At 35.7% G+C, this 16710-nt stretch overlaps 1 protein-coding gene across 1 annotated transcript; it reads left to right on the top strand.

Moving 5' to 3' along the window:
• The first annotated feature begins 418 nt into the window (after window positions 1–418).
• On the top strand, window positions 419–4981 carry LOC112754258 (serine/threonine protein phosphatase 2A 57 kDa regulatory subunit B' beta isoform). The gene is made up of 2 exons (XM_025801824.3): window positions 419–2179; window positions 4358–4981. Exons 1-2 carry the CDS (start codon window positions 1040–1042, stop codon window positions 4679–4681), a joined length of 1464 nt encoding a protein of 487 aa, XP_025657609.1. The 5' UTR covers window positions 419–1039; the 3' UTR covers window positions 4682–4981.
• Window positions 4982–16710: the final 11729 nt, after the last annotated feature.

Genomic DNA, 16710 nt, shown 5'->3' with positions numbered 1-16710 from the left:
GATGGGGGCAATTATCTCCCCACGGCGGGGATCGGGGCGGGGACGGGGACAAAATCTGAGGGCGGGGACGGGGAGCGGGGAGGCATCCCCCGCCCCCGCCCCGCCCCATTGACATCCCTAGAAGGAGGGGCTCTAGAGCTTCACGCATGGCTTTCTTCTTTTTTTTTTTTTTTTTTTTTTTTTAGTGAGTGTGAACTAGCCGGCTCTAGATCTATTCTGACCGTCTATTTCTTGGTCGGTTTAACAATTTGCATCCAGTTTTTAAATTGTCGATTTTATATAAAAAAATCGAATCATTAAAATTACCAGTTCATAGTTAGACCGGTCCGACCGGCCGATTTTCAAAACCATGCCTACACCTTGGCAATTTTTTTTCCCTTCGTGTCTAAATCTTAGCATCCTTTGACCTTAGCTTTCTGTGTAGTAGGAGCTCTTGAATTTCCAAGCATATTTGAATTGCGAATTGAGATTTGGCAGATGATAAAAATTAAATTAGATTAGTGGTATCTAAATGACTGATCATTTGTTATAATCTAATTAATCTGTCTAATGTCTATAATCAAATCACTTTAATCACGTCCTTTGGAATCTCTCTTATCTTTCCTTAATTATTCTCCAAAGTCCAAACCTTGGTCACACGCACGCGCGCATATACACACACATAGGCACACTCTTTTTCTCTCTCTTACACGCTCCTTCTGTGATTCGTCGCCGGAACACATCTCCGACCGATCAATCGCCGGTATTCCGGTGATCCTTTCACCACTCTTATTCCCGCCCCTACTCGACCACTTTCCATCACTTGCATTTCTCACCGTTTTGTCAGATCCGTCGCCGTTTGGGTTGTGATGCGAAAATATTGGGAGCACAATAAGAATTGTTCATGGATTAGGAAGATCCTACTACCCTGTTTCCATGCCTCCACTCACTTCACTCTCTCTCAATCCAATCACCATCGCTACCACCACCATCACCTCCTCCTGAATTCGCTTCTCAGAAAAACACCTTAGGGTTAGGGTTTCCATTTTTTCATCACAAAATGTTCAATAGAATCATGAAGAGAGGGCCGAAAAAGCCCTCCAAATCAGATGACTTCGGTGCTCCCGACGGCAATCCATTGCCTAACGCCGCCGGCGTCGTCGTCAACCATGCTTCTCGCGGCGGAGCTGCCCCTCCTGCCGGCGCTGCCGTGGCGCTGACGATGCCTCCGCCTTCCGGCACTATTGAACCGTTGCCCCCGTTCCGAGACGTGCCGGTCTCGGAGCGGCAGACCTTGTTCCTCCGGAAGCTCCAGAATTGCTGCTTCTTGTTGGACTTCTCCGACACATTGAAGAACGTTCGGGAGAAGGAGATCAAGCGGCAAACGCTGATGGAGCTCGTAGATTTTATCCAATCGGGTTCTGGAAAGATCACAGAGAATTGCCAGGAGGAGATGATAAAGATGATATCGGTTAACATTTTCCGGTGCCTTCCACCGGCGTCGCACGAGAACACCGGGGCAGAGAACAACGACCCAGAGGAGGAGGAGCCCTCTATGGACGCGGCCTGGCCGCACTTGCAGCTCGTCTACGAACTTCTCCTTCGGTACGTGGTTTCTTCTGATACTGATACCAAGGTTGCGAAACGGTACATTGATCATTCATTCGTGCTTAAGTTACTTGATTTGTTTGGTTCCGAGGACCCTAGAGAGCGTGAGTATTTGAAAACAATATTGCATCGTATATATGGGAAATTCATGGTTCACAGGCCCTTCATTAGGAAGGCGATTAACAACATTTTTTATCGTTTTATATATGAGACTGAGAGACATAGTGGTATTGGGGAGCTTCTGGAGATCCTTGGCAGCATCATTAATGGGTTTGCGCTGCCCATGAAGGAGGAACACAAGTTGTTCCTTGTTAGGGCGCTTTTGCCCCTACATAAGCCTAAGTCTGTTGGCATGTACCATCAGCAGTTGTCGTACTGTATCTTGCAGTTTGTTGAGAAGGATTTCAAGCTCGCGGATACGGTTATTAGGGGCCTGTTGAAGTATTGGCCTGTCACGAATTGCCAGAAGGAGGTTCTCTTCCTTGGGGAATTGGAGGAGGTGTTGGAGGCCACACAGGCTGCGGAGTTCCAACGCTGCATGGTTCCCCTCTTTAGACAGATTTCCCGCTGCCTCAATAGTTCTCACTTTCAGGTAAGTGGAACTGTTTTTGTCATGTTATTGACTGAGATTGATACAAGTCAAGCTTTTTTTATTTTTATTTTTATTTTTTTTTGCTTTTCCCATTTTTCCTTTCTTTAACATTATAGTAAATAAGGAATAGGGAGTGCTTTTTGTTGAACTGCTACTTTCTATGTGAAGATAGGTCAGTAGACAGGTATGGTGTAATTAGAAGGTTAGTGTAAGTTTCAGATGCAGAATCAGTATAGTTTAATTGAAGTCCTATCCCATTAGTCTTAAGCTATGTTGTGATTATATAAAATTCCGTTTCTTTCCTGTTATGAATAGTTCTTGAATTTTAATTGTGTAAATGATTAGTTGTTTGATACGGAAAGGCAATAAAAATTATATTGGACAATATCTGTCAATATATGGCAAGATACCCTTTGTTCTCTCTGACTTATTTGGTTTCAACCCTAAACAACAAATGTAAAACTAGTAATTCATGCATGCACATGCAGTAATTGATTTTCAAACAAGCAAGTTATGTAAGGATAGGATTGGGTGTTTGGTGTAACGAACATAGTCTTTTTAGAAGAATTTCCCTCTTAGATATGTTGAGAGATTGAAAAGTTATGCTTCATTCATGGTTTGTTCTACTGCTAGTTTTGTTTTTTAAAAGACTATAGAGGATCCATTTTCTTACAATCTTCTTTTAACTTTCTATTTTCATCCCAATATAGTTCTTTTTTTTCCTAATAAAAAAAAAGGTTCATAGGAACATGTTTTTTGCATGCCTGTGGATTTATATTAATTTTGTTCTTCTTGGTTTACAGCAGAACCTTAAACTGGCTAACTTGAACAGAATTGGAATTTAACTTATGACTTCTTGCTAAGATTAAATTTTATGAATATGTAAGTGTGTATTGACTTAAGGCTCTATTTGATGATTATCTTAAGACCAAGTACGAAGACATTTTGAACACAAATTTGTTTGGAGCAGATAGATACCAAAACAAGAAAAATGTCTACATCTTAGGACAAAATTTACTCGATTTCCTGTTCACTCAAAAACTAGGAACAATAAGGAAGCGGACAGGGACACAACTTTTTTGTCTAGTCTGGTCTCCATTGTCCAAGTATCTTTTCATTTTCTATCCTGAAACACTTACCAACTGTAGCCTAATGTTTAATGGGTGATGCTTTTGACTATAATATAAATTATCAGTTCAGTAATTGTTATAATGTAGTTTCTGGTTTGACCTTATGCACTGTTTTTGAAATCCGGGTTACAGCTTCGCTTCGCTTTTTTATTATACTGTTGTTGTCATTGTTCTTACTGTTGTTATTGTGTTGTTGAGGTCCATGAGATGATATTTTAGAAATAAAAAAAGCAAAGGCGATTTGTTGGAGTTGAATTTCTGCTGGTTATTGTTTCGAGCGTTACTGTCCTTGCGCTGTCGATTTATTAGGTCGCGCAATGCATGTCCTGATTTAATAAATTTAGCAATATCCTCCATTGTAACCACCAAACCTTTCATCTCGTACCAAGATATGTTCGTTCTTTTTTTTTTTTTTGGTTTGGCACACACCACTTCTTGAGAGTGTCTTTGGTTTGTTTTCTTGATCTCTTTTAATTTTCCTTCTTTCCTTTATTTTCTTAAAAGGAATCCGAACAAAATATGTTCATTTTTTGTAATTTGCGTGCAATCGTATCAACTAATGAATATAATAAATAAATCGAACATGCTTTTAAATGCATAATCCTGTAATATGAGAGGACATAATCAATGTTACCAGAAAGCAGATGTTTAGTTGCTCCTGTGCTCCTTTTACCTTATTGGACAAAAAAAAGTCTTCTTGTTAGGTGGTAACTGGTAAGTGATGCTTGTACTTTGTAAATATGGTGGGATAGGCCAGAGGGAGGGAGGTAATATATGAATGATTTTATACTTTAACAAGATTGTCATAGTCACTGCAAGATGGATGGTTTTTCATTGGTTCCTTGTGTTTAACGTAAAAATCCTGAACTGATTATGTGATTATCTTTGCATATTATATTTCTTGAGTCACAATCAGTATAGTGATTTGATTGGGGCATTTTCTTTTGCTTTCCTTTTTCCCGAATCATGTATTAAATTGTATGATCTGTTGGTAAAATAGATTTAAATATCGCACAGAGCTCTTCTCTTAGGCACACTTGCATTGCAGGTTGCAGAACGAGCCCTCTTCCTCTGGAATAATGAGCATATTGTCAGCTTAATTGCTCAAAACAGGACTGTAGTGCTACCCATAATATATGAAGCATTGGAGAAAAATATCAAGTGTCATTGGAACCAGGCAGTTCATGGGTTGACGGTGAATGTTCGGAAGATGTTTGTTGAAATGGACGCTGAATTGGTTGAGGAGTGCCAGAGGCAGCATGCAGAGAGAGAGGCTAAAGCCCATGAAGTGGAGCAGCAGCGAGAATTGAACTGGAAAAAATTGGCAGAGGCAGCTGCCCAGAACGGACCACTGGATATGGTCACAGTTTAGCCAAACTTGACTGGTTTAACCGGGACTGTGAATTGGGTAGATGAAGGATTATGAATCTGCTCCTTGCCATTTTGGTGCCATTATTTATTGGTTTCTTTCTTTCTCCCCTTATTTTTTTTTGTTCTCCTTTTCATTTCTCAGTTGGATAAATCATCAAGTGGAAGAAGTAAGCAGTGATTAATGTAACTAAGAAAAATGTATTGGAAGATGTTAGCAGATTAAGAATGTTTTATGGAATGCTAGTATTTTTTTGTCCCTTACACAGAAATATGGAAATTTTCTTTCCCACGTGGAAACAAATGGTTACCTTTTCTGTTTGTGCTTGATTTTGCTTTGCATTCCTTAAAATTTTTCTGCGGTCTGAGGATTTGCAATTCTAACCGGAGGCACTTTGCAGTAACATAAATGATAAATCCATCTGGATTACTAGTAATTTTGATTTAAATTACCTGACTCTTTGTAAAGACTGCCTTTTTTAGTTAATATATATTAATGGTAATTTAAATTTTGCAGGTAATTTACATTACTTAACATTGAGGTGGTAATCTTATAAGTTTTTATATTCCAGAAATACCCTTTCAAACAAAGTTCACTTCCCCCGATCTGTCCTCAGTGTCTTCTCTCCACTCTGCCCATTGCCCTACGCAAACGGTTCAACAACCTTTAGGATAAAATATATTTTTTGTCTTTGAAGTTTGTTATAAGTTTTAAAAATATTTTTAAGTTTTATTTTCTTTTAATTTGATTCCAAAAATTTTTAATTTGTATCAAATATGTTCATGATGGTTAATTTTTCAAAAACTTAGAACAAATTTAGCAACAATATTACAAGAACAACCTTGAATACAAATAAGCAAAATGTAGTTGTTATGCATTATTGTTGGATTGTATATTTATGTAAATCGAAAATTTTTAAAATAAAATTGAAACAAAGTAAAATTTAGAGGTATTTTTAAAAATTTTTAACAAATTTTAATAATAAAAAATATACTTTTTCTTTTATTTTATTTTAGTTTTTAAGAAAAAGGGACATGATGATGAGAGCCTAACTTTGTCCGCACCATGTTGATTTCTTTTTAAAATGAGATATTGAGATTAAATTTTAAAAGTGGTCCTTTAAATTCATAATTTTTATCATTTTAGTTTTTCAAATTTAAAATTCACTATATTGATCATTGAGATCCAGCTGTGTGTATCATATTAGTTTTTGGATCCTTTTTCGCAATGAGTCGGCGAACAAAGTGCTAAGCTGGCTTTAACTTACCAGAGCTAAAAAGTATCGTTTTATTTTGGCGTTTAAACAAGACAAAAACCAAAAGACGAATAATAGTATATATGTTATGCTAATCATTTATCTTTTTTCATTCTCCAAAAAGATTTTGATTTTGCTTTGTTTAAGCACCAACACAAAATAATGTCACTTAATTCTGTTTTTAATATGACAAATCAGAATTAACTTAGTATTTTATGTGTTGATTCAATATCCAAAAAAGTCCAAAGACAAATATAATAGTTGAAACTAAATTTTGAAGATTAGTATAATAAATTTTAAATTTAAAGAGTTAAAATAGAAAAAATAATGAATCTCACGACATTATAAAAATTTAATCGGTTAAAAATCCTTCACTCTTTGATGCCGTTGCGAATGGGATGGGAATTGAGGACTCACGAGTATGATTATTTTTTTAATAGCAGATTGACTTTGATTATGATGAAAATTATTTTTAGTCGCCACACCTTTTTCCTTTCCATTCTTCCACAAATACGCTATATTATTAATACGGTAATTGCTATGGGGCGGATCTTTTGAGGGGCTCCCCCCCCCTCTCCCTCTACCAGATATTTTATAAAATTATTTGTAGTATATCTTTATAAATGACAAGTAGCTCATTTGATGAAACTTTCTTATTTCAAATTCGATACCATGAGTTTAATATTCTCCTTTTTCATTTATTTTTATTTTTTTTTAAATTCAGCCTATTGATTATTTTGTTGCAAGTTTCAAGCTCTAGTTATATTTTATTAATTTTATAAATTAAAATATAGGATAAAATATCTAAACAAACTAAAAAAAGCCACTAATATTACCCAATAGTCCTAAAATAAAAAACATTACGTAGATGTTCCCATGTATATATCTATGTAAATCGAATTGATTTAATTCGAATTATACATTATGGTACTAAATGGAATCAGTTTCAGTTGAATTAGCAAGGTTATTAGTAAATCGAAGTTATTTGATTTGAATTACCAATGATTGATATTCGAAATATAGCTCATTAGTAGTAAAACATCAAAGTAAATAGCGGTGGTTATAGAATCATCGGTGAATATGCTGAAAATTGTGTCACTTGCGTTTGGCGGCGGTTTTCTAAACGATTGTCGCAAAATATTGATGTAGCGGTGGTTATACCAGCGGTTGCTGGAAACCGCCACCAAATCTAATGCCGGCGTCCATAACCATGGCGGTCCACAGAGCCGCCAGCGTTTGATTTTGCGGCGGTTCTAAACCGCCGCTAATCATAAAAAAACCATATATATATATATATATATATTCAGCCTAATAAAACTGTAGATGTTAAATATTTTTGGTCTTATCTTTTAATTCCTTTTAATTGTACTTCTATTATACTCAATTAAAATTAGGGTTTTTGCAAGCCAAAAATTTGTGAAAACTTGTAAACCCTAATAAGTTTAATTGTTTAAACATTTAAACTTTTTAAAATATTTATTGTTTAATTAATTAAAAAATTTAAAATTTTCTAACAAAATTAATCTGAATAAATGTTTTGAGTATTCGTTTGTTAAACCTTTAAAATTATTGGATAACTTTTTGAGTTATAGAAATAGGTCTTGTTAATAAGTGTAAGAATGCTAATTAAAATGTTTAATGAAAAAATTATTAGAAACTTAAATAGTTGTAATTTTCAATGTGTTTATAGTAGTTTATAAGAGAAAAAATAGTTTACTCAAGATCCTTAATATACGGGTAAGGAGGCATTTGAGATCGATCACCGATGTTAATACAAGTTAATAATTTTGTGGTTATTATGCTTTGTGCCAAAAAAAAAAATTCTTTCAATTTTATTAGTACAAAAAAAAAAAAAAAGAAAGAAAAAGAATTTTGCTAATCAATAACCTAATACTCTTTTGATTGCATTTGGAAGAAAGACAATTTGAGAGACATAGACTAAAAGAAGAGACTGAGAGATAGAAACTAAAAGTCAGAGACTAAATTAACTCTCTATATTATATTTTAGTGTAAATTGTATATAACTGATTTATGTTTCTGTATCTTGTTTGATTTAATATAAACATAGAGAGTGAAACAAATAACGTTACTTAAATACCCCTTTTTTTTCTTCTACCTCCTTATTACTCTCCCCTTCCCTTCTCTAAACTCTGTACTCTCACTCACTCATTAATTCTCTCCCATCCTCTCTCTCCTCTCACCAGATCCCTATCCATCCATCCCCTTTCATTTTCGACTCTCATAATCTCTCTCACACACAGAGTACATTTTTTTAGTCTAATAACTTTGATATAACTTCAAACTCGTAGCAAACTCTGACTACTACTTATAAAGACGAGGTTGGGCAGGAGAAGGATACGGTCGGAGGAGGCAAGGTCGTCCTCGGCGAGATCGTGGAGCTCGATATTTTAGAGACCCTCACGGAGCACTTCCACCTCCGTATGCATATGCGCATTCACGGAAACCAATTCAAAACACCGGATTCACTCGCATAGTCAGAGAATTCGTCCTCTGCCATTGTGCGCAGCCAGTTTCATGCCTGTTCGAGGAATGCAACACGAACAAGAACCACCAGCAATTGTGGCCACTGAAATCGATGGTGTGTGTGAAGATTCACTTAGTTCAAGCGGTTCAAGCCACTTAAATCATTGAATGTGGAGGTTATCGCTGAGCGAGAGATGCGGGCGGAGGTGGAGGCCAAGCTGGTGGTGGAAGTGGAGATGGAGATAAAGTTGGAGGAGAAGGAGTCAAGGTGTGGGAGGAAGAGGGAATGTGGGATTAGATTTGGAATTTGAAAAATTAAATCAAGGTAATTTTGGAAATAAATGATATTAATGTTTTAGTCCCTATGTCTGTACTTTTTGGAGGTACTGAAGGGACTGAAATTTTATGTTCCGAAATTAAAATTTTAGTTTTAATCTCTGACCACCATACACAATAATGAATCTCAGTCTTAGTATCTCATACCAAACACATCCTTCAAGACCAAAAAGCAAAGGCTCAAGACTCACTACTAGACTTCAACAAAAATGACCGAATCCGAAATGTGGTTTTCGACATATCCCACTCAACAATATGAAAATCAAACATACCAACATTATTATGATAGAGATTCATTGAACAACAAAAAGCCCAGACAAACTAAAATGGCCAGAAAAAAAGAATAGAGAGAACATTAACAAATTTCACCCACTACATGCAAATGACTTGGAGAGTATTGGTGTGCAATAATGTATTTTTTCTTTTCTTATTCAATAAATAGGGGAGAAAACAAAAAACAAAAAGGGAAGGGGACTCTAGTGGGAGTAGACATCTGAAAAAAAAAGAGGGAATAAGAGCATAATTTAGTCTTTCTTTCATATTATAACATTTCATTTAAAATTTTTCATCAGAGGTTACCGATGCGTGACCATCTTTTCTATCTTTTCCTAGTAAATTTGTATTTGAATTTTTAAGTTTAGTCAAGATTTAAGTACCTTTGAGCCACTATGAATGCTATGTTGAGTCATGTACAATTTGGTTTATTTCAGGTAGCATTCGGATGGATTTGACAAGGTTTGTGTAAAAGAAAAGGAAGAAAGTGAATGATGCTGTCAACCCTGACCTCCTTGCACTGCCACAAGAATAACTTGAGCTATAGAGGTTCAATTGACGCAGTTTCAGTTGCATTGAAAAGCCAATTTTCAGAGCTTTTTAACGATATATAATAGTATACACTTATTTCCCTGGAAGTATGGCCAAGGTGGCGCCTAACTTGGAATTTCCCATGTTAGGCGCCATGATCACAAAATCCTTCATATTCGTGCAGCCAAGGTGACACCTAACTTGGAATTTCCCAAGTTAGGAAACCATATGAAAGAAAAAGCCACAAGTCCACTTGGCCATAGTGGCACCTAACTTGGCTCAGCCCAAGTTAGGCACCAATCCTCAAAATTTCAATGGTCCCCACGCCTGATAGGAGGATTTGAAGATTGTATTTTTATTTTGATTAAAATTTTATTTTAATTACGAATAAGAAAAGATATTATTTAGTTTTAGAAAATATATTTTACATTTATTAGTATTAGATATAAAAGGAAAAAGATTAAGCTCTTTGGGCTCTCTTCTCTTTTACGCACCTCATTCCGCTCTTTACAATTTTTCTGAATCTTAGTTTTCTCTCTGAGCCATGAGCAACTAAACCCCCACTACTGTTAAGGTTAGGAGTTATGTTTATTCTGTGGATTAATACTATTACTCGTCTATTTTAATTAATGTTTTGATTTCAAATTCAAGAATTTGTTTTCGTTCTTCATCTTAAGGATTTGGGTAGATCGGAAGAATAACCCTTATTCTAATTGAGTTGTTGTAAACCTTGGAAAAGCAATTTACTTGAACAGCAGCTTGAAAATAATTTCTCCTAAATAACTAATTATCTGGACTTAACGGGATACGTGACATATAATCCTCTTATATTTGGATAATTAAGGTTTCTGTGGCATATAAACTAGAATTGAACTTAACCCTCTAATTGAAATTAAGTGACCAAGGAATTGGCGGTTAACTAGGTTAGAGGAAGCTAAATTACAAAGGAATTAGGGTTTGGTCATATATAGTTTGCCATGAATTGAATCTTACATGATTAAAATAGTTGATAAGAAAAGTTAATTCGGAAGATAAACATCTCTGAAACCTTAACTGTTTTCTCCCATATTCTTCACACCAATTTACTGTTTGCTATCTAATTTTCTGAATTTACTGTTTAATGCAATTGATTCTCAAAACACCATTTTCTACTTGTCTGACTAAGCCAATCACTCAATCATTGTTGCTTAATCCATCAATCCTCATGGGATTGACCCTCACTCACCTGAATATTACTTGGTACGACCCAGTGCACTTGCCGGTTAGTTTGTGGACTTTAAATTCCGCACCAGTTACACACAACATTCTATAACATGTCCACCACAAACTTTCAATTCAAAATGACGTATACGTATATGTTAACATATTTTTTTATTTGATTAATGTTACAATAAAAAAGAACCAAAGGAGAAGGAGTTGGAGGAGGAACACAAAAAAAGGAGAGTTATTAGAGAGAAAAATCTAGATGCAAGTGGCTAAAAGAAAGAGATCGCAATACTAAGTTCTTTTATCAGAGGTTTCATTCTAGGAACCAGAAAAACAAAATCTAGGGTCTAATTGGGACCAATGGGGAAAGACCTTCAAACCCAGAGAGCATTGCTAAGGTGGCGAGTTCCTACTTTAAGGAGATTTTTACAGTCACTAATCAAGGTGACTTGACTATGACCTTTCATGATTTTGTTTCTACGGTTACAACTAGCATGAATCGTAGTTTATTAAGAGTCGTGACATTGGAGGAAACAAAAAGAGCCACCTTTGTAACATTCCGCATTTTTGAAAACCTACATATGAATAAATTGTAATATTATTTTATTAAGTTTAAACTTTATAATTTTAGAAATTACTCTATTAGAAATAATTAAATAGATTCAGAGATAATTTCATTTTAAATCAATTAAGATTCTTAAGTAATTTTATTATGATTAAAATCACTTTTAATTATGGCCATACCATTATATCTACCATTGTAAACGACTTTTAAGCTTTTTAATTTCCTTTTGTTCTAATTATTACCACATCAAACCCCTAAGCGTAAAAACATGGAATTCTTTGAATTGCATCTTTGATTAGTTGAGGTTGAAGTGTGTGTGTCATTTAAGTGTGGGAGAATTAATGAATCCATATTTGATGGTAAATTTTGGGCTTGAATTGAGCGAATTTTATCACATAAACCCGCATTTCACTTAAATAGCATACTTTTGTGATTTCTCTCTAAATTGTGCCTAAATATGAAAACATACTTTTTATACTTAAATTAATAAATTTTATTCCATCTTTATTCCATTCAATGCCATGATATATTTTGCTGAGTGATTTCAGGTCCAATAGACAAGAATGGCTAGGTAGAAGTGGAAGGAAGCATGCAAAATGAGAGATTTCATGAAGAAAACAAAGGAGAAGCACACTCTCCAGTATGCGTATGCACACCTTCTTGTGCGTTCGCACAAGATGGATTTCAACTAGTGTGCATACACACACAACCTTGTGCGTACGCACAAGTCATGACACGTGACTTCATTAAAAAGCCACGTGGCTCGCAATTTTGGGGGCCTTTTGGCCCAATTTTGGAGTTCCTGAAGCTGATTTAGAGGCTATATCAAAGGGGTAACATTCCATATTAAAAGGAGGGGGGGGGGAGGGGGCTTTCATTACATTATTACACACCACATTAGTTAGTTTTAGTTAGGTTTAGGTTATTTTTAGGAAATTCTCTCTTAGGGTTGTATTAGGTTTATAGTAGAACTTTATATTCTCAATTTTGATCTTGGATATTTGCTTGCCTTTATTGTAAGTAATCTTTATTCTTCTATCCTTAATTACACTAATCTTGTTACTTTTTCTCATAGTTGAAGTTACCTTGTTAATATATCTAATTTTGATTTCTTGAATCCTTGTTAATAAATTTGATATTTTATGATTTATATATGCCTGATTAAGTTTCTATTATTGATTTTGTGCATAGATTGGGTATAGTTTTCATTATCTTTTACAATTTGCTATGTTTTGCTTTTATGCCCACCAAGTGTTTGTGAAAATACCAATTATGAATTTTGAGTATATTTTTACTCATTGGCTTGGGAAATGAGTCCCTAGAATACTAGAGTCATAATGTTCGATATTTAGTGGTATTTTTGGTTTGTTAGTTGCTCTTGTTTCCATTAACGCTAACTTTTTACTAAGTCAATTAGTAAGTTAGCTAGGATTTGTGGATTAAGGTCAATTATGCTTTCTTGACTTACTCCTCGATGTTAGGGGTTAATGAAGTGAGATTAACTCATTGTAATTGTCATAGTTATGGTTATGACAAGGATAGGATTCATTAACTCTCATTCCCAAGTCAAAGCTCTTTTACACATTTTACTCCATTTTCACTAGTTTTGATCTTATTTTATTCTAATAAGCATTAATTGTATTTTGATCCATTGTTAGTTTATTTATTCTTTAGTTCTTTTAAATTCCCATTCCATGCTTCAAAACACCCCTTATTTCACAACCAAAAGTGGCCACACTTAATTGCTAGTCTGAGGGAAGTCAATTCGGGATTTAAAACTCCCGGTTATTTTATTTTGGATTGTGACAATCTTTATCTAAACTTTGATGTGAGGATTTATTGCCGGTTTGGACTATACTTACAATGAAGAAGTTCTTTTCCATCGAGAAATTCTAAGCCGGCATAAATCTTTCTTTCATCAATGTTGCATCGTTTGCATGACCCCCCCTTTCCGAGCACAATGCTACTTGTGTGTGGCTTGTGCGAAAGGGGTGCCCACGCACAATTCTTGTTTGTCTTCTCCGTCATGCGTATGCATGCCTCAAGCGTACGCATGATCCCCCGATTTGAATTTAGAAGAACGTTTCCCTATTTTCACTCTCTCTTGTCTTCTCTTCTTTTCCCGTACCTCCATCTTTCCCCAAATCATCCCGTTCCTTCCTCCTCCATCTCCGACGGACCATAGCCGCCAGCATCTGATGCCTAGGCATCTTTGGCTAGATTCAAAAGCCATTTTCTATAGTTTTTACTTGGTTTCATGCATTTTCTTAGTCAATAAGCAAGCATTTAGATGAGTAATGTATGCATGTCTTGATTCAATCAAACATTGTGAATTATAAACATTTTCATGAGATTGATGCAAGAATTACTTGATGCAGTGAATGATGCATTATCTTGTGATTTTGGCAAAGATTTGATGTAGTTGTTGTGTTGATGATAGGCAAAAAGAAGCAAAAGAGAAGCAAAGGAGAAGCAGAGGCTATGGCGTTAGTGGGCAAGTTAGCCCACTAATTCCAGTGCTAACATTGCCAAGGAGAAGAAGCTGGTGTTAGTGGCCAAGTTAGCCCACTACGCCAGCACCAACGTGAATCCAGGAAGAAGGGCAACGTTAGTTGCCCAAGTTAGCTCATCAACGCCACAACACAAGAAGAGGTGCCAACGTTACCCAAGTTAGCACACTAACATCTTCGACCATTTCACGAGTTGGGACTGGAAAATTTGGCTAGGGTGCGTACGCATAGGGCAGTGTGCGTACGCACAACAAGAACGTTGATGGCCCTGATACAAGAAATATCGTTGGTAAAGAATTTCTCAATAAAATCCCGTTGTAAGTATAGTCCTAACCAACAATGGATCCTCGAATCAAATTTTAAAAGATTGGTTGTCACAAAGTTCAACCCCAATAAAAGTAAACCGAAGTATTCAAACCTCGGGTCGTCTCATAAGGAATGGGCAAACATGTGCATCAATATTGGTTAGAATTCCGGGGTTGAGAGTCATAAGCAAGAATTTAATCTACTAAACTTAATATGAAAGGAATCTTAAAGTGCAAGAAACTAAATCAAGTAACTAAAACTAAGTATGAGCAATTTCAATCTACCAAGAGAACATGTAATCTATTTCTACTCTAGGACTTAAGAAAATAACTAAACTAACTATAACAATAATCAAGCAATTGGTATTTTTGGGTTTTGAGTATGAATAATAAAAGGCACTCTTGGCTAGGCGTGGGAATTGGACTCACTATCCTTGTCTAATAACCATATCTTGACAATTATGAGGAACCAAGCTCATTAAATCTACCTCTATGCTTGAAGTATGTACAATGTCTACTTCTAAGCTTGAAGTACGTTAAATGGCTTGGTCAATCTAAACTCATAAGCCCCAATCCAACTATTAATTGACTTAGTAGTGGATTTGTGTCAATGGGTATCAATTTTACCACTAGGGTTCTCAAATCACCAACTCAATTAGACTCAATGACTCAAGCTTACTCAATTCCCTTAGCCTAGGCCAAGAGTAAAGAAAACTACTCCATAATCAAATAAAATATTTCATCAAACACATGGGATGCATTACTAAAAGACATATTCAAATTGCAAATTAATTAAAAACTACAAGTACCCACTAACAATTATCAATGGAAAACAACTCAAACAACACTATTAATCTTAGAAATCATCAATGCACTAATAGGAATTCAAGATCTACAAGAGTCATAAAATGAGAAGAAGATGGGAAAATAACAAGAACATCTAAATCCAAACACAAGATCTAAACAAAATTATACTAGAGAATTCAAATTGAACAATTAAAAACTAGAATTAACAAAACCAATTCAAAATTTAACAAGGGAAGATCAAATCAAACTAGATCTAGAGAAGAGTAAGTATTTCTCTCTCTAGAACATGAGAAACAAAAGCTACCCAAAATTTGTGTAAAGTTTACAATGAATGATCCCCCCTCTCCCCCTAGAGTTCCTATGTCTTTTCCATGTAGAATCCAGCTGAATTTGGGCCTGGAGCTCCTTAGAAATCACCAGCCACGATTTCGTTACTGAGGTCACGTGCTGCGCGTCACGCGTACGCGTTACTTGAGTTTCGCGATCCATGCGTACGCATCAGGCATGCATACGCGTCGATGGGAATTTCGCTAATCCACGTGAATGCGTCACTTTCGTGCTTGTCCCTAGCTTCTTGCACCCACGCGTGCGCGTCGCAGCCAATTCTCCAAAGCTCAATTCTTCATGTTCCTTCCACTTGTGCATGCTTTCTTTCTCTCTTCTTGGCCATTATTGCCCTATAACTATGAAACACTCAACTAACATATCACGGTATCTAATGGCAATAGAAGAGGATCAAAATATGGCATTTTTAAGGCAAAAGAAGCCTGTTTTTCATCATGAAGCGAAATTAGGAAGAGAACACAAAACCATGAAATTTCTATGAATAAGTGTGGAAAATATTGACAAAATTCTACACAATATAAACCACAAAATTGGGGTTTATCAGGCCCCATTAGTGTGTTAACGCGAGTAGCAACGCCAGAATGGGTTTATAGGTAACGTTAGTGGCACCGTTAGTGCACTAACAGCATGTTAATGCCACTATGGAAGAAGACTTGTTGCGTTAGCAAGGCTGTTAACGTTAGTACCAATGCCAGTTCCAAGGGCACTCATGCAAGTATGAGAGCGTTAGTGAGTTGACGCCAGCATTAACTTCAGAAATAGCCACTCTTAACTTGCTTCAACTAAGGCCAAAAGCCCACATCCAAGTACTTGAGGACTGAGCTGAAGATTGTATATATAGGAAGAGTTTTGAACTTAGAAAAAAACACTGGGAGAAAGGGACCCTAATTGGGAAACTCTGAATCATTTTCTTTATGTACTTAGTTTTACTTTCATGTACTTTTCTTTTCTCTTTAAGTTTTCCAGAGCTATGACGAACTAAGCCCCACATCATTAGGTGGAGGAGCTCTATTGTAATCCAAATGAATGAATGAAATTCTTCTTCTTCTCAATCCGCTTATTGTGGCTAAGAGATAACTTCCGTGCTTAATAGATCTAATCACTACCAGAAGGGGGTTTAGATCATTTGAATTTCTATGTGAGCCTCGGAAGGGGAATCATAGAAATTAGTTTTAAGCTCTTTCTCTCACAACTCTCTTGATTAACAAACTCCTGGTTTGAGTTAAGATCTTGAGAACTTGTGTGGATTATAGATAAGAGAATTGAACTTAACCTCTTCTCATGAACAATTAGATCAAGAAATTGACAAATTGATTATATTTAGAGAAATTGGGTTGCCAAGGAATTAGGACTCAATTAATTACAATCTGCCATAGATTTACTTCATATGATTGAGAATGAAGTTGAGATCCGTT

This window comes from Arachis hypogaea, chromosome 16 (assembly GCF_003086295.3).
Source record: "Arachis hypogaea cultivar Tifrunner chromosome 16, arahy.Tifrunner.gnm2.J5K5, whole genome shotgun sequence".
Classification (NCBI taxonomy): domain Eukaryota; kingdom Viridiplantae; phylum Streptophyta; class Magnoliopsida; order Fabales; family Fabaceae; genus Arachis; species Arachis hypogaea.
This window is presented reverse-complemented; position numbering and strand designations above follow the sequence as displayed.